Genomic DNA, 19,098 nt, shown 5'->3' on the forward strand with positions numbered 1-19,098 from the left:
CTACTGAGAGCTATGATAGAAATAGTATTCAATTTAAGTTTTGGTGAACTAGCACTTTAAACTTTGATAAAGAATAGAATCTTTAGTTAGGATCTTTAGTTACATGTTAAATATATGGTCTATGTAATCATGCTTATTGTGCTAATTATGTATGGTATGAGTATCAAGAATGTGGTATCTGACACCTTGTGAACTGTAAATGCTGCTTACAGGTACAGATATGTCAGGTTCCCCTGACCCTGAGTGTCCTACATCGATGCAATTATCTGTTTCTTCCTTGTGCCAACCAAGAGCTAAAAGACCCCATTCATTCTTTTTGACATGGCTGAATTTGTGGAATGGCTTTGCAGCACCTGTCCAGGTTCTCTCTCTCTCTCTGTCTCACACACACACACACACACACACACACACACACACACACACACACACACACACACACACGCGCACACACACACACACACACACACACACACACACACACACACACACACACACACACACACACACAGATGATTCCTTAGAATACCCAGGTGTGAGCGTTCTTGGGCCAAGCGTTCTGACCGTGTGTCATTACAGTGCTGTAATCGGGTTGAGGCAACAGTGGCTTCTCATCAGTGTCTGAAGGGAGATAGAGATATGGGGCCCGTTACAAATGGCCCAAATGCTCAGGCTCTGAAGAAGCCCATCAATAAAGCAATTTCTGGTGTCATAACAGCAGTGCTTTTGCTAAAGCTAACCTTTCAAAAAACTTTCTCTCTGCAAAGCACTGCAGCCCCACCATTAGAGTCCTGCCTTGTGAATTTAATGGATTCCGTACAAATAATATTCCACCATAATGGAAAAGTTTGAGGTGGCTGAAGACGGATGAAGTCATAAACACCTATAATTGAGAATCAAAGACCGATAAATTTTAAACTGCTATCCATCCCACCCATCCCCCCCCCCCCTCTTTTTTTTTTTCCAGATGATGATCTATTTCATTCTGGCTGCAGGAAAATGGAGGAGATTATGGGTGGAAATTATAACAATAAATTTTCTAAACATACACCTTGATTATGCTTCGATTTTTTGGGGGAGGAGAGCAGCGAGAGAGAGAGAGCGAGAGACGGTTGGCCTGGTTGGCTGAAAGCTTGCTGGCTAAATGGCACCATAAAATAGCTTCTGTGTGCTGTTTCGCCCGGAGAGGCCAGGCGTGCCTGGAGGTGTCATTTTCTTCCCCTAAATGGGGGGAAATGAATTGTGTAATTTATTGCAAACTGAAGCACAGTGAGATTAGATCAGCATATCCCATCAAAGGCTCAACAATCAATCTGCTCTGCTTTAACAGCTTGAGAAGCATAAAAAAGGGCACCTAATGGCTTTCCAATCTAACAGATTGATAGACTTATCTGCTCCCAGGGGATGTATTAAGAAAATCGGCTACTTTCACACTCTTCCCCACCACTTCTGACAGAACCCACTTTTCCTCTCCCTTTCTTTCCCCACTCACAGCCCTGATTGTAGATATAGAGATATAAATACATTTCTATGAGATGTGGTTTAAAGGAGGGGAGGTCGGAGAGGAGAAAAAGGCAGAATGAAGAGAGAGCTTGATATTTGTTATTTAGATGAGCGTGGGGGTACATGGGGAGGGGGGAAGCTATTTAATGAGTTGATTATTGCTCGTTGTTTGGAGCCGAGATGGTGAGCAGTCACTCAGGGCCACTTATGATCACATATAAATGTGGCCATAGCAACCGACCTTTCTTGACTAGAAGAAACAGAGACACACGCTGTAATGGGGTGCATTAATCAAACAAACAGTACAGTAATTAAAACGGGTCATTTATAGGAGCGCTAATTTCATTGTCATGTCCACAGATACAAGCTTACATATAAATACTTCAACATTATTAATTTTATTATTATCATTAGCTATTAAATATGCATTTTAATTAAACTGAGGACTAATGCTAATAGCAGCTGTCATGCTCCGGAAAGGGATCTTCGTAGGAAATATTGTGGATTTAAATATCATTATATATATATATATATATATATATGATATATGTACACTAAAATGTGTGTATATAAATAAAGAAATAAAATATATTATTTATATTAACATAGAAATACATTAAATATCTAATACAGCAAAATATCTTTAAATATTGTATTTTATTATTTTATTTAACAAATTAATTTATTGATTAATTTATTGTTTTTACAAGCAGCATATTAACTTCATTAGATATTGTAGACACATAACGTTTGTCCAGAGCACCAGTACAGATTCCTAGTGCAGGTGTAGGATGACTCCTATTTGTCAGCCAGCCTGTCAAGATAAAATCTAAACCTCAAATACAGAGAGTGAATGAGATGCTATCAGCATGGACACAGTGAATAAAGATCTCCTACCTTCTACATAATTAAGCTGCTATTGCCACCGCTCAAAGGGAGCAATGAGAGGGGGTCGTCTTAGAGGAGAGAAAGAGAGAAATAAAAGACAGTGAAAGACTTCTATGGAAAAGTACTCATGATTGACATTCGCAGGGATCTTATTCTAAAAATGAAACTGGCTAAATAAAGCCTACTTCACTTGGACTGCTTAATAGAAAAATCGAATGAGATCCAGAGGAGTATAGAATTCATCTTGAATTAAAGATTAAAAGCCCTTGTTAGTGTCACCACACAAATCCATTTGAAATTTGATTTGAGAGACTCTTTTTATTCACCTCACATCATATGTTTTTGATGGCCATATTGGATCTCACATCTGATTTGTACCAGTCCTGGGGGCAGAGGGGCATTTTCTGCCCATAAATATCAGTCTAGCCCTACATGGACCACAAATCAATGGCAACCAAATTTAAATGATGTTCTCTCCCATTGCTATCAGGGGCGCTGCACAAGATCCCGGGCCCTATGCATAGGCAGTCCTAATGAAAGTATATATTAATGAAATAATGAAAGTATATATTCCAGACTTTTCAAGGGCCCTCTCTTCCTTTGGGGCCCTGGTAATCAGTACTGGTTTTACCCCCAGTCCGGCGCCCCTGCTTGCTATAACTATCAAACACACACACACACACACACACACACACACACACACACACACAAACACACACACACAATCACTGAAGAATGTAATTAACACTTTTATGAAAGATGTGGCATCTCATGCTATGTACATTTAAAATTAGCAAATACTACACCCCGAACCGTGATTGTGCCCTTCTCATGCAACTTCTCCCCTGTCCCTCTGGAGGTCTGTGCGTGTCACTGCCTACAGACATGGGTGTATGAATCAGACACAGGCACTTCTTTTAATTAGCTTAATTTAGAATGGGAATAAATGATGATGATAACCCTGATAGGTGGTGATTATGATGACTTGCTGGATGATGATGACATAGACGACAATGACGATAACTAATCTTTGTAATTTTGTATTTTCTTACAGTACATTTAGTATTTCTGAAACAAAAACAAAGCAACAGGAATAACACAGGTTTAAAATTCCCACTGATATGGTTTTCACGAGCCTATTTATCTTGCTGTGTGTCAATTTCAAGCTGTCACTGTCTCAAAATGAAAGTGTACTATACAAGGCACAATCTGTTATGTGGTCAAAATGAAGCATTGATTATTTGTAAAAACATAAGTGCAAATCAAATCAGAGCTCCTAGGAAAAGATATATGGCCACCCACCTGCACACACATGAGAAGTGAGCCAATTATCGACCGATTGATTTTATGCACTGCACATTTTTCCTCCTGCTTTAATTCTATTCGTTCTATGGCAGTGGCTATATCCTATGCTGCCATAAAGCCTTTATTCCCTGGTTCCAAATGAAACCTTTTCTTCGACCTCTTATATACTTTGTTCTCTATTTCACTTTAATAGCACTAAAATTGGTTACATATTCTTTTACAGTCCTCAGATGTCATTGCGCCCATGTTGTCATTTGATTATTTATAGAAAACCATTACATGCTTACATTAGCGGCTTACTTCCCCCATGTGGCCTACAACATTTTTTTTTCGTTTTAGAAAACCACAAAGCCAATTCTTTACAGGTCTACATGCAGGACTCCTGTCGAAGTCTACACTGGAGCAAAGATCAGGGTGAAGAAAAAGTTGATATCAGGAAGATGTAAAGAAGAAGAAGAAGAGCTGTGAATGTGTAAGGAGTGATAGGATCTAGAAAAGAGAAAGAGCCAGTGTTGTGATAGATCCAAAGAAAAACAGAAAAGAAGCCTCACAAAATGCAGAACAAAAAGAAAAGTAGTGAAAGGCAGAAACGGAAACAGTGAAAAAAACTGATGCTAAAGGCATATAAATCTGCCAATAATTGTGAAATGTATATATATTTTATGAAAAGTGACATTTAATTTTAGTAGAAACAATTTTCAATCAGAAATTCTTTACAAATAATTACAAAGATATGTAAAGTAACAATTAAACACAAAATTCTTAAGCAGAAAGATTTGTTTTTTTTTCTTGTAAAATGTACTCTTATTTTCTGGAAAAATTATTTATGCAGTGTACAAAGGATTTAATTTTCAAATAACTGCTGTTTTTTTTTTTGAGGTGCAAATCAGCAAATTGGAATGGTTTCTGAAGGATAATGTGACACTGAAGACTGGAATAACTGCTATAAATGACTGAAAGACAGGAGTGAATTATATTTACAAATATATAAAATATTCTTATATTGTTGTAATAATAATTGTAATATAAGATTTTACATGTGAAGATGAATATGATAAGATGGAGGTCAAATATGTGAGCATTTACTCACTAAAATAATAATAATAATAAATAAATAAATAGACAGCTGTGTAAACCAAACTGTTTTTATGATTATAATCAGGACATTTGCTATAGGTTACTCAGTGCTCTTCATAATCTATTCATCACTTCATCAGCCTCCAAATGTCAAACAACTGAGAATTTAGACAGACAGATTGGCTTTTGTTTATCTATAGTTCTTTATCTATTCTTTTTTGCAGCACCTTTATGTGAGCTCCATGTTTGTGTTCATGAACTCTGTGCTGCTCCGTGGTTCGGTAGATTTGTCTCCGTTGTACAGGTAAAATTCATGTTAATTAATGATCTCCCCAACTGCACACTGGCATGATACAATATGTGCTGTTTAAATTCCTCCCCCTATGCAGTGGAACAGAGAGGCCCAGCTGCAGTAGGCCCAGAGATCGATAAGAGGTCAAGGAGGTCGAGGGTCATTCCTCCCTCCCATTAAGACCTGGCCACTCACTTCATATGGTGACTAACGAGGCCTACTGGGTACATCGCAAGATAAGAGCAGAGTTCAGGGAAAGTGAATAATACTAGAGGGGCTATTCTTTCAGAAACAGAATACAGAGGTAATGGAGTACTTCCTTGTTACAGCGTCAACTTGTGAGGAGTATAAACAAAACATACTAACCACTGTGATGTGGAAAGCAACCTGGACCAATTGTATAAAAATTACAGTACAAAGTGGGCTCCAGAAAACACTGGGCGGTGGGTCATTTCCTTATGGTAAAATATTATATGGCGTTATAGAAAACAGTTTTTAAAAGAAACCCAGATTTAAAAAATGAACCGGTTTTGAGGTGCAGAACTTCTGCTTTAGTTTGAAAAAGAGATTAGGAGTCTATTAGACATGGTAATGCCAATGATAAGCTTTAATCAATAATCAATACTCGATTGGATTGGTCTTTTTATTAGCTCTCATTAACCTGAGATGCCCTATCTGGATGCTGTCTAATTTTTGTAATACGCACAATCAACAAGGCACAAACAGCATATGAACACACAATAATTAATTAAGATTTTAGATTTACTTACAATAAACTTAAGATTCTGGCTTCATTTACAACTCTTTTAGAGATTGTTTTCTATAGCACCACACTATATTTATGACCTGTAGGAATTTCTTTCTTCTGCACTATCCAAAAGGATATATTTAGAAAACAATTCTCAGTATTATTTTGTCCATATGAATATAATTGGGGTCCAAAAAATAAAAATAAAAATGGGTAGCAACTTTTTTTAAATGAAGAAAATATATATAATTAACTGAAAATGTTATCAAATTACTGAAGTCAGTTTTTTTAAATCTTTATAATATACTAACACACACACACACACACATCCATACATACAGTCTTTTACCATAAAAAAAAAGTCATACATGGTTTGGAATGTCATGAGGGTGAGTAAATAATGAACTGGGTAAAAAGTCCCTTTAATATAAGTAAATACAAACATCTACTTAATCTGACAATGTACTTTCCACCGATGTAAATTTCATAGAGACTGTGTACACTTGTACATACGCATGTAACCATTTGTGACAAAAGAGACTAAAACTAAACTACACACTATCCAAATTCAGCATTAAATCAACTGATACCAGTACCCCTGCGTGATTTTTGAGAATTCAAAAGCCATTTCTAATGAATCTCCCTGGTTCAGTGCCCCAATGTGGCAGCGAGGTGCAGGGGTGGTGTTGCTGGATGCACTCCACTGTGTCTTGTGGCTTGTGTAGAGCTGTGTGTTTTAAAGATTTGACAGAAGATGCTCTAAATTATGTGCCTTCAGACAGTGCCATCCATTAGTTCCCCTCTCTGAGTATGAAATGCGAGTATTGGGGCCAACTGTGAGTTGGGAGATATCATTCAGGACTATGAGCTATGAGCAAGCACTGACAGTCAGGATAAATGCCCCCACTTTTCAGGCTGTACAAATGGCATTTGGCCACAATATTTCAGCAAAGGACAGTTCATTCCCCATCCAGACCGACTGGACCCAGTCAAAAGCTATTACAGCATCTTCTTTATTAGTGCCTATGGTTTTGGTTTAGAGATGTTCAGATAAATACGGCTAAAATGCCACTTCACTCAGAAATATTGGCCCATTCCTCTGTTGCCTGACTGGATCCGAATGGTAGCCTGTTTCAGACATTATGAACCTTTCTGAAGTCACACAGCGCTCCTTCCAGCCATCTGTCATGCTGTAAGTACCATCATTTGCAGACCAATAGAAGTGATCAGTAGTTTTTCCTCCAGGCTCCAAGCGAGGCATCATAGTCAAAGGAATTGATTATCACTTTATCATTTAAGTATAGCTTGCTTTGAAGAATAATAACTCACGTTTAGGGTGCCAAATGGCTTTGCATATAGCTCAAAACGGCAGCCATTCAAGAATAATTGTGTAATTCGTCATTTGTGACGTTGCTTTAAAGTTTTTTTGCATCTTGGCGCGGCTAAAGAACTCGACCGAATAGAAGCGTGCTGTCACCTGTGACGTTTGAAAATGTCTCCTGCGATGCTTTAATACGTTACCGGGGGACGCGCGCGCGTTCAGACTTCAGAAGGTGACAGCGGTTTTATCGTGCGTCGCCTCGTAAAGTCACGTCGTCTGTAGGACGAGCCCGACACTTTTATTAAACAGCTATTCACCGTGTGCGCGCCAAGAGATGTTCAAAGATAAATCCTCATGAATAACTGAACTGTTTGACGATCGGCGTGTCATACTAAAGTCAGAACATGATAGAAGCAGCACACATACTGTACAAGGAGCTAAAATGAAAGCTTTCAGGATGTATATGTGACTTCTACTGTGTTATTTAAATTAATACAGGCCACATATTAATATATAGGCTATAGTGGAGATAGAAAGGGGGAACAATTCAATAATTAAACACTCAGTGTTGCTATTGTATCAGACACTACAACTTAATATTTTATGAAAATCAAGCTCAAATGGAGGTTTTTGACCAGCAAATGACTGAGATCTGCATTTTGTCTATCAATAGAACAGCTGTATCTGAGGCAGCAATTGCATCGCATTATACGCTTTCATCAACTTTAAAAGGTTGTATCATGTTTATTGTAGCTATATGGGCGCTTAGTTTTTGTTGTTGATTAATACACTTGGACCAAATCGCATGATATAGGCTAAACGATGAAGCACTAAATGCACAGGATATTTAAAACATAGTAGGCCTGTAGCCTATTGGCTACAACTAGACGGCATGGCAAGCATTATTTCACCAAGTACAACATGTTCAATCATAATTTATATCTCAGTTATAATTGGTTAATTGGAATGTTGTTCCTTGGTCCTGGAACAACATTCCAATCAACCAATCATAATTGAGATATAACTTTCCAGAAAATATCTGTTTAAGGCTTATAGCCAGTGTTAGGTGCTTCACACCCTGTTAATTAGCTATCATTTCCAACTGATTTTAGGAATAAATTATGGGTAGGGTTAGGTTTAGGGGTAGGGATTGGATTAAGTCTATATTTGTGGACAATCATGTTGATCCAGGATCATCAGAAGATGTTGATCCAGGAATATTGGCAAAATCACGGTGACCTAGACGACATATAGCCTAAATAATAAATAATAAAACATTAGCCATTACAGACATAGTGTTTGAGAAAAAAAAGGTGTACTTATTCAAAATTATTTTTTTTTTTCCCCAGCCAAGATGGCGGAGCGGCGAACCAAGTACCTTCGGTTGATCGCCCTCCGCCAAGAGGGCAATGAAGTGGGGGCCCTGGCTCAGGTGTTCTGGTCCCTGGCCGAGGGCATGGGCTACAACGATGTGGCCCTCAAGGACTATTTTAATGGCGGGCTGGATGATCCAGTGTCTCAGGAGGAGATGGCGCAGTTAGAGACACTGGAATTCTGGGAATTTGTGCGCTACCTGCAGCATCGGCTTCGGTGGGATGCCCCAGCCACTTCTGTCTCTTCCGGCGGGGTGGTCGTCAGCCCAGCACCACTGCCCAGGATGGCAACCAGTCAAGCGCCACAACCCAAGATTGCCGCCAGTCCAGCACCACTGCCCAGGATGGCTACCAGCCAAGCGCCAATGCCCAAATTGGCCACCGGTTCAGCTCCACAATCCAAGATGGCCGTCAGCCTAGCGCCACAGCACCAGATGGTCGTCAGTCCAGCGCCACAGCACAAGATGGCCATCAGTCCAGCGCCACTGCACAAGATGGTCGCTAACCCAGCGCCAATGTCCAAATTGGCCACCGGTCCAGCGCCACAGTACAAGATGGCCGCCAGTCCAGCGCCACAACCCCAGATGGCCGCCAGCCCAGCACCACAGTACAAGATGGCCGCCTGTCCAGAGTCATGGCCCAAGATGGCTGCTTGCCCAGCGCCGCTGCACAGGATGAGAGTCTCAGCTGACCCTCCGGAGTCGATTCAGGTGCCAGTTGACCCTCCGGAGTCGAGTCAGGTGCCTGTGAACTCTCCAGAGTCGAGTCAGGTGCCTGTGAACTCTCCAGAGTCGAGTCAGGTGCCAGTGAACTCTCCAGAGTCGAGTCAGGTGCCAGTGAACTCTCCAGAGTCGAGTCAGGTGCCAGTGAACTCTCCAGAGTCGAGTCAGGTGCCAGTGAACTCTCCAGAGTCGAGTCAGGTGCCAGTGAACTCTCCAGAGTCGAGTCAGGTGCCAGTGAACTCTCCAGAGTCAGGGCTAGTCACCGCTGATCCTCCAGAGTCAGGGCTAGTCACCGCTGATCCTCCAGAGTCAGGGCTAGTCACCGCTGATCCTCCAGAGTCAGGGCTAGTCACCGCTGATCCTCCAGAGTCAGGGCTAGTCACCGCTGATCCTCCAGAGTCAGGGCTAGTCACCGCTGATCCTCCAGAGTCAGGGCTAGTCACCGCTGATCCTCCAGAGTCAGGGCTAGTCACCGCTGATCCTCCAGAGTCAGGGCTAGGTACCATGGACTTTCCAGAGACTAGGCTGGTCACCGTTGACCTTTCAGAGTCAAGTCAAGTCACTGGTGATTTTCAAGGACTGAGTCAAGTCTCCGGTGATTTTCATGAACAAAGGCAAGTCACCTCTGATCTTCATGAACAAAGGCAAGTCACCATTGATCTTCATGGGCAAAGGCAAGTCACAATTGATCTTCATGAGCAAATGCAAGTCACCAATGATCTTCTTGAGCAGTGTCAGGCCTGAGTTTCGTCGTCCCGTTGGTCCAGCCGCACGGAGGTCTGCTCCGCCTTGGGGGGCTCTGGTCCTGACCACATGGCTGTGGTGGTCTTCTGCTCCGCCCTGGGGGGCTCCCGCCTTGACCACACGGCTGTGGTGGTCTTCTGCTCCGCCCTGGGGGGCGCCACATGATGTCCTTATGGATTTCTGTTTTGTGTTTCTTGGTTTCTGTTATGTTTCTGTCTGTTCCCCTCAGTGAGTCTGGCCCTCCGTCCCTCCCCCTGAACCTCCTCCGGTCCTCCTCCCTCCTGGTCTCCCTGTTTTGTGTTTACATTCTGGTGCCTGTTCCCCATGTTTTTCTTTTCTGGCCCTCCGTCCCTCCCCCTGAGCCTCCACCTGTCCGCTTCCCTCCTGGTCTCTGTTTTGTGTCTGTCGTGGAGCGTCTGGGAGCCGCTCCGTAGAGGGGGGGTACTGTCACAGTGTCTGGGTTGTGTTCCCTGGGTTTCCACTAGGTGTCCTCCTTTCTCACGGTGTCTGTCTCCTTATCACTTCCTGTTCCCTTATTTGGTCACCTTCCTCCTGTTTAGTAATTGATTGTTCCCCACCTGTCTCCTGTTCCCTCATTATCCTTCTGTATATTTATACCCGGTCTGTCTGAATCTGTGTTACGGAGTCCTTGTTTAATGTTCCTTGTTGAATGTTAATTCATGTCCGTCAGTTCTTGCCCTGCCCTTGCCTTGCCTTGTCTTGTCTTCTTGTTTAATTTATGTTTTGGATATTCTGGTTTTGACCCTGCCTGGACTGTTTACCCCTTTGGATTACCCTTCAAATAAAGGACTTACCTGCAATTGGTTCCCTCTCCTGTGTTATCTGTAGCACCGTACGTGACACAAACATCCAATTTGCCATACTCTGCCATACAGAAATGCCACCCCTATACTCTACTTTTTGCTTTCGAATGCATGCATTTGTTTATTCCTATTATGCCCAGTATTGATTTGATTTTGGTGCATATTCCAATCAGTCAGATTGAACAAGATTTTTAGAAAATGAGATCTGGCATTAGACTTTCGAGAATTTCCTGTACGGAGACATTCATTGGCTCACACAGGAAATTAATGATAAAAATGCCCTTCTTTGTGTGTGTGGCGCGTGTATTGCCGTTAATCTGCACCTTTGTGCAAATGTAACCAGGGCTTCTCTTTGGCAATCGACCGCAACACCATGGCTTTGAGAAAAACCACTTGTTCTGTCGCATAATTAGAGATCTCTTTGTGAGGGTGGGGGGGCATGGGGATGTGGAGGGGCCTTGTTTGCCCATTTAAAGTGTGATTCAGATAATAGTGTTCTCATCAAAGGTAGCAATTACATTCATTACACAGGCGGCAGCGAGGAAATTAAGTGGCAGGAAAATGAAAAGCTTAATATGTACTTCCTTTATCCTATTTCTTATCCTTTCTCTGCTTCTACACACGCCTCGTGTTGCACAAGGGTGGGGGGTGTAAGATAGGGTCTCTCCAGAAATAAATAGTCTTGGGGGCGTGAAGAATAAATCCAGCCGTGGTCCTCCTTCACCCTTTAGCAGTAATGATTTGGCGTTGGGGCAGCCGTTTCTATAGCTGCGCTCTTCAGGCAGGATTAAAAGCCTTTCTTCGGGGGCTAATGTCCACAGCAGCCTTTAAATGACTCCAGCATATGATTGCAGTCTTAAAAAAGTGCTAAGGGGCCTTCTCCAAATTAATACCTAATTCCTTTTCAGGAGAAAATGAATTGTTTCGCGTTCTATAAAACCACAAACAGCACATAAATCAAGCGCTTTGGAGGAGAGAAGGGGGCCCGCTCCTTCAGAGGCTTTTAAATGTGAATTAGGGCAGCGGGGGAACTTGGTCTGACTTACCCCCGAGCAGCTGTAGACGGAGCAGCTTCAGACACTCCCGTCAGATGCTAAATTTAAATGGAGAGTTAAAAGGGTGGAAACTGTAAGTCGGATAAACCAAATGAACTCCTACTCGTTTGTGATGCATATTATGATATGATCAAATATTTGGATACTATAATTGTTTGTGAAAGAAAGAAAGAAAGAAAGAAAGAAAGAAAGAAAGAAAGAAAGAAAGAAAGAAAGAAAGAAAGAAAGAAAGAAAGAAAGAAAGAAAGAAATATCAGATGCCAGGCATTTTTTGTCATATTGCAACCTTTGGACAGACAGACCGAAATAAATAGATAGATAGATAGATAGATAGATAGATAGATAGATAGATAGATAGATAGATAGATAGATAGATTATTTATGCAACTATTTCTTGCATATACTGTTGCACCCCAGCTTTGAAAACAACAATGCTTCATGAAAAGAAGCCCACTTGAAACCCCAATTAATCTTTTTCAACTGACAAATTACTGTCACCCTGCTTGAATTATTTAAGGGGAAGTGGCTTCACAGGAAACCTGAGCATAATTAAATAGCTATAAAATAACATTAGTGTGGACAGGCCATTAGGAAGTGTTGTAATTGACTGCTTCAGGGGTCGTAGTTCAACCCCACAAGGTCAGGCTGTCGTGCCTGCCTTTGGATCAGTTTACACCTCTTTTCACTGTAAAACCCACATACTGTAAATACTGCACCTGACAATACCTGTCTGACTTCATTTAGAATTCTCATTCAATAATGCTAATGTAACAGCGCACTTTGAATCAATAGGATGCATCCTCACAAAGAGGTCTTTGCTCATTCATATGCATCAAACAAAACACTGACACGGAACACTTTTATTCTGTTTTGTGCATAATGCAATGCAAAAGAGTGACAGTAAATTTGATATAAAAAAATCTTAAGGAAGGCTATACAGGTCTATCTTATTTCGCCACATGTTCATCACAACATGTCATCCTGCGCCATCTAGTGTCCTAACTGTGAAATAAAGCAATGACATGTTTGGTTAGAAGAACTGTCTGTTTGAGATCACAACACAAATGCAGTGTCATTTATGAGTCAGTAATCTTAACAGATTTCAAGAGAACTACAAAATGAAATTTTAGGGCTGGTGTGAAATAATAAGCTACATAAACATAAACAGTCAGTGTGAGTAAAATATATTCTTTCCTGCTATAACCCAACTGTTTTATTGTAGGAGTAAATGTCTAACTCTGCAATAAGGCTACGAATAGACTGTTTGTTAACATTTTAACCCACAATAGCTTGGTATGTTGTTCTCTGATTATCTGAACCATGAACACAGGCAATGAATTGCTGAGTGTTATACTAGAATCCTCTCATTACAGCTCTGAAGAGTGTCATAAGGATCCAAAGCTCTCGCTCTAACTGGTCATTTGTCACACCATCTTCAATGGTTTTCCTTCAACCCTGACATAAATGGGGCAATGCGATCTTCGGCTAACTTCCCCTCTAGTTAAATATTAAATGCTATGAAACATAAATGAGCCAATCATGCTATTTAAAGTAATGCAATTGGCTCAAGTACTCATCAAATTGTTCATGACATTTGAATATGGAAATTATCCATGTATTTAGCTAATCTGGTCAAAGGTGATGAATTATCAATGTACTTGATGCAAAATACTAAAAGGTTTTAAAAATAATTGGATCATTGCTGTTATGCAGTACCTTAATGTCAGTGAATATGAGTATAAGTTGTAATTTAAGAAACCATTTAAAATGGCACGCAAAACTTTCAGAAATGTTAACTAAATTATGTATGGAATGACAAGAAAATCAACAGGATGGAATTACAGAGCTAGTGAGTCACTGCTAAATGGGGACTGACAGAGAGCGTATGAAATAAAATGTTATATGTTTAATTGTCTTTTTACATTTTCATATCACACTGATTTCTGTAATTTTATCAAACATTACAGAACTAATTAGAACCACAAAACATCAAGTTAAACTCTTTTGTAAAAACATATATTTGTGCTGTTGTTTACCATTAAAATAATTTCCTTTCCTGAAGGATTACATCAGAACATTGCTTTTTTTCTTTTTTTAAATAAAGGAATATTACAAAAGACTAACAGGATGGAAAGTGATATTTAGAGCGTTGGGAAATCTCTTAAAACGAGTGCCAACTGAAATAATATTCCAAAGAAAACATTATTTGATTTGACAACTTTAACAATGATATCCTACATAACACTTAGAGACATGGCAAAAAGACAACATCTCAAATCCCAAATCAAAATATGGAAATGATGTATAGTTCACTCCTATATTCGCTTATATTAGGATACTGTGTTAACTAAGATACCTTAATTTTATAAGTCAGGTTTGCACTGTGTACCCTCACAGTGACATGCAGGAACTAAATGTTTAACCATCGCAACGAAGTCGGAATCATTTCAGCGGCGCACCGTCTGGTTGAACTTTCACCCCTGCGGTTTCTTTTGTTTTGATGTCTCGGAGCATTATTTTCACTCACCGAACTCGGGTTTTGACTCTCTGCTAACAAATGACACAATCTTAAATGACACACAGAATATGTTTCAAATACGTCGATCCAACTGTCGGTCAAATGTAAAGCTCGTTTAAAATCTATTTTTTAACTCGCTGACTTTAGCTGCCCAGCATCACTATGCAGCTTTTTCCAGTCTGATTTTTCTAATATCTCGTTAAAGAACGGGTCGTCAGTCAGAACATCCGAACAGCCGAGTGTGAGTTTAAATTCTCGGACCCCCTTGAAAAGGTAACTGTTGTTAACCGTTGTTTTAATGATGGCGCAATGTTTGGGAATGTTTAGCAACCTCGACGTTCACTCGCTGTCTTAGCAACGCTTGTCACCTTGTCAACTGGATAACAGCCAGACTAATACAACTGATTAATGTTACAACCGCCAGAAGTTCCACGGTACACTTTGGTTTGTGGATGCATGTCATTGTAGAAGAATCGACTGGATTCACACTTTAAGGATTGCTTGTAAATTTGAATTTGCTGTTGTTTGATGCTACAAGCATTTCATTATGTATGTTGTATTTCAGCTGCTTTTATATGATTTTGTTTCGATCTTATTTACAGTCTGTTTGGTCACGGTTAATACCGCAGAGGACGACGTTGTAGATCTTTCAATGGGCGAGGAGAAGCCAGAACCACTAGATTTTGTGAAGGACTTTCAGGAGTACCTGAGTCAGCAGACCCAACATGTCAACATGATATCTGGTTCTGTCATCGGAGCCAAAGACAGTGATGATCTCCAAGGAGGTATTGCTTCGAGAACCATCCTGTGTGTTGTTTTAGACTGGTCTAAAAATTTATAAAAATTCAAGAGTTTATTTATTTGTCATTTTTATGTAATTATGTATTTTAAACATGCAGTGAGGTTCCTAATGAATGATTTGCTTGAGGTATGTTTGCTTTAGTAAGCTAATCAAAAATAAATAGATAAAAATAAAAGTAATCAATTTAACAGAATCATCAGATTGGTCAAAATTATATTATTGTATCTTTTGAGTTGAGAAGTTTAGGAATATATGTTAAATAATAATTTTTGATTGAATAATAAATTCTTATTACTTATTACACAATAGTTTAACGTATATTAGTTTTCACAACATGGAATTTATACTTCTAATGTTTTTTTTAAAGAAAAGTACCATATTAATGAACAGAGCCTGCTGATTCAAGAGTGCTGAATGCAAAACTAGTAGAACAACATCATATATTGAAGTGTCCCACATATTAAAGGTGCACTAAGCGATTTTTGCCAAATGATGTTGATATTTGAAAGCACCAAAACAAAACACGCCCATACCCCAACAGGATCTCGCCTCTATTTTGATAACCCCGCCCACACGTACGTTCACAACCCTGGAAGCGACGACGGCTGAATCTGCGATGCCAGCCGGCCGCAGCATATTCAAGCAAAAGCCAAGACAGGTCATTTGTGTGAAAAAGCAAAATCAACGTAACTCGCCTATAAAGAAGAACTCCCCTGTCAGCTTTCCACTGGAAATCTGCTTCAATATTTACGCGAGTCCAACCTCTTGCTCTTCTTTTTAATGTTTTGTTGCTCCAAAATTTTCCTCCTTTTTAATATACATATATTTTTTTAATCTACTATCTCTAGTTGATCTGCTAATATCAGTCCTATGCTCTTACTGAGTGCTCTCTTCTCCCTACTCCCTATCATTACTTGACACGTCCCTTACTGCTGATTTCCAATGAGTGCATCTTGGGACTTGGTCCGATGCTGTGGTCAAAAGCTTTTTTCAAATATTGCTTAGTGCACCTTTAATATTAATTATTTTCTGTTTATTTTTTTATTATATTTACCTTACAGAACTTGGTCAGAATGGCCTAGAGCACCCTGCAGTGGACATCTCCTTAGAAGATAGTTCAGGGATGTTGGTGGATGGCTTTGAGAGAACATATGATGGTAAACTCAAGTGCCGCTATTGCAACTATGCCACCAGAGGCACTGCACGTCTGATTGAACACATTCGCATCCACACAGGTAAGACTGAAAACTGATCTTACATCTTATTTATACTCTTTGTTCTTTTCTTCAGCTTCCCAAGATCATAAGATGTTCTCCATCTCCTCCTCCAGGTGAAAAACCCCATAGATGTCACCTGTGTCCTTTCGCCTCAGCGTACGAGCGCCACCTGGAGGCACACATGCGTTCTCACACAGGTGAGAAGCCTTACAAGTGTGAGCTCTGCTCCTTCCGCTGCAGCGATCGCAGTAACCTTTCACATCACCGGCGTCGAAGACACAAACTCCTCCCCATGAAGGGTGCACGCTCCGCTCTCTCTCACCGAAAGATGCTCAGTGTTTTGCAGAAGAGAGGAAACTCACTTGGTTATGGCCGCCGGCTGCTCATCAACCTCAGCCCGCCATCCATGGTGTTGCAAAAGCCCAGCTCAGAGCAGCACCACTTGGGTGACTTCTCTCATGATCTCCCTCCTCACGCCCACCTCCATCAGGAGGCCTATAATGGTCTAGGAAAGGATGCACAAGCTAGTGGAGTAATTGGAAGTGGCTCCAGGGAGGAGCAAGACATGGCATTGGACAACCCGCTGAACCAGCTTTCTACTTTAGCCGGTCAGCTTGCCAGCATACCACCGGAGGCCCAAGGTGCACCAGTGTCTCCCGGAGCAGAATCTCTACCAGACGAAAAACCCACATTCCTCGTCCAACAGCCTGTGATGGCACCTGCTGCCGTCTCTGTCAGCGTGGCTCAAGCTTCTTCTCCCATCACCCCCGAGCCCAGACCAGCTGCGCACAGCGGCTGTAGCCCTGGAGTTGGACCCTGCAGCGAAAGAACCAGCACTCCCAGTGGTACCAACAGCCAGCCAGGGACGCCAACCCAGGTACAGGACCCCCAGATGCTCCACCATTGCCCCCACTGTCACATATATTTCCCTGACAACATCCTTTACACCATCCACATGGGCTGCCATGGTTATGAGAACCCTTTCCAGTGTAACATATGCGGACACCGGTGCAGAAACAGCTATGATTTTGCCTGTCACTTTGCGAGAGGCCAGCACAAATAAGGACACATGGATATTGATGTCCTCTTCTTTGCCCTCTTTTACATAATAATAAAATTATATTATCTGGAACATTCCAAAGACAAAATCCCTTCTTTGTAATTATTGTATTTGAACTGTTATCCGTATGGTATGCTGAAGCGAAGACTATAGAATCCAAGACGTGTCACTTGTATAGTTTTGAATGGAGAAAAAATGCAACGCTCAATGTGGCAGCTTTATCGAAGGAAGCCCCGCCTTTTGAGTAAAAGAGCCCATCGCTAATCGGTAAAGTCATTGCATCACTGCAGCTGTCAATATAAGTCCCGGTTGCTATAGAAACAGTCAGCATTTTGAGACGTGCGCTTAGGACTGCACATGCGCATTGGCTCGTCTTGAGTGAAAATAAGCTTTTTTTAATGCTATTGGAAGCAACAATTATGATGGTTGTTTCAGTGGTGATTTCAAATATGAAATTTGATTATAAGCTTAGCGAACAGTTTTGGAGAATTTAAAGTTACCCCATTCAAATAGATAGGAGCTGAACTTGCATGCTGAGAGGTGTTTTAAAGATAGCCGCCAAGTGACATGACTTGCCCTAAAGTCTTACTACTTTGACTGAAGTCAGTAATCCACATTCAGAGTGTAAAACATTTTTTGGTCTTTGAAAATGTTAGAAATGTTGCTGCTAATGGTGTCCTCACATCAAAAATTAGCATCCCCGATTATTCTAGTTCGAGATCTTGAAAAGATTTTGTCTCAACTCTTTTGTATAAGTGCCAGAGTTCAGTAATCAGTGCCTACAGTTATTTTCTGAAAGTTGACCCTTACATTTTTTTTATTATATTTTTATTTTTCACATTTCGAATTCACTGACAGTAAATGTAATGGCTATTCTTACACTTTGGATTTAAATGCAGTATAATGACATTGCCACATTAATTTTTTTTTTTATGTATTTTATTTTTATCATCACAAATGATTCCTCGTTTCTTGAGAGAGCTGCATTATTTAATCATAACTTAAGTCAACAAGATCGTGATTGAAGATGAAAATCTATAGCTAAGTTGATTGTTTAGCAGTGAGAAATGGTACCCTGTAGGATTGTTGTCCAAATTTACTGTAGTAGCCTGAGGTCTTCTCTTTACTTAGCACCATCACACATAGCTGTATACACTGTTTTTTTAAAGCAGTGTTGAAGATTATTTTGGGTAGTGAGAGCACACTGTTCTCTCTCTTTCATTCTTTCTTCCTCATCGCTACCACCAGTGCCATGTTGTAGATGTTATTTGTAATATTTTTGGAAGCGTCTGTGGTGCTACTATTTAAACATTTCATATAACTGTCTGCATAATGAACAAAATTATCAGATAAGTATTGAATAACATGTTTTGGTGGATTTGATGTTGAATGTCAATAAACCTGACTCATGCGATGTTTACTGAAATGTGCTTGTCCTGTCAGTTAATTCTCAACCAAAAAGGTTATCTATAGGTTATACCTATAAGGTATAAGGCAGCCACTTCTTTTATTATACACAAAATAATTAATTTTATCAAATTATTTTCTAATGCAAAGTGTTTTGTGACTTGTTTGGTTCAATAAAAGCAAAATAAAAAATATATGCTGTATTTCACTGTTCACTGTATTTCAAGGGAATCAATGTGCTTCAA

The 19,098-nt window shown here is 40.4% G+C and overlaps 1 protein-coding gene across 3 annotated transcripts; it reads left to right on the forward strand.

The window, feature by feature from the left end:
- The first annotated feature begins 14,296 nt into the window (after window positions 1-14,296).
- LOC132111486 (zinc finger protein Pegasus) lies at window positions 14,297-18,872 on the forward strand. 3 transcript variants are annotated; one of them, XM_059518831.1, is made up of 4 exons: window positions 14,297-14,640; window positions 14,970-15,152; window positions 16,231-16,404; window positions 16,500-18,872. In XM_059518831.1, exons 2-4 carry the CDS (start codon window positions 15,020-15,022, stop codon window positions 17,447-17,449), a joined length of 1,257 nt encoding a protein of 418 aa, XP_059374814.1. In that variant the 5' UTR covers window positions 14,297-14,640; window positions 14,970-15,019; the 3' UTR covers window positions 17,450-18,872. The 3 variants fall into 3 exon arrangements, with proteins under 3 accessions (XP_059374814.1, XP_059374817.1, XP_059374816.1); XM_059518834.1 differs by lacking the exon at window positions 14,297-14,640 and adding an exon at window positions 14,670-14,801; XM_059518833.1 differs by lacking the exon at window positions 14,297-14,640 and adding an exon at window positions 14,671-14,870.
- The last annotated feature ends 226 nt before the right edge of the window (window positions 18,873-19,098 follow it).

The sequence above is a fragment of the Carassius carassius genome, chromosome 31 (assembly GCF_963082965.1).
Source record: "Carassius carassius chromosome 31, fCarCar2.1, whole genome shotgun sequence".
Classification (NCBI taxonomy): Eukaryota; Metazoa; Chordata; class Actinopteri; order Cypriniformes; family Cyprinidae; genus Carassius; species Carassius carassius.

What these genes read in the sequence shown, in the direction of transcription:
- LOC132111486 (XM_059518831.1), top strand. Translation starts at nt 15,020, where the DNA reads ATGGGCGAGGAGAAGCCAGAACCACTAGATTTTGTGAAGGACTTTCAG. An exon ending in CAGTGATGATCTCCAAGGAG is followed by an intron (nt 15,153 to 16,230) that starts GTATTGCTTCGA and finishes TTTACCTTACAG; the next exon opens with AACTTGGTCAGAATGGCCTA. An exon ending in ACACATTCGCATCCACACAG is followed by an intron (nt 16,405 to 16,499) that starts GTAAGACTGAAA and finishes CTCCTCCTCCAG; the next exon opens with GTGAAAAACCCCATAGATGT.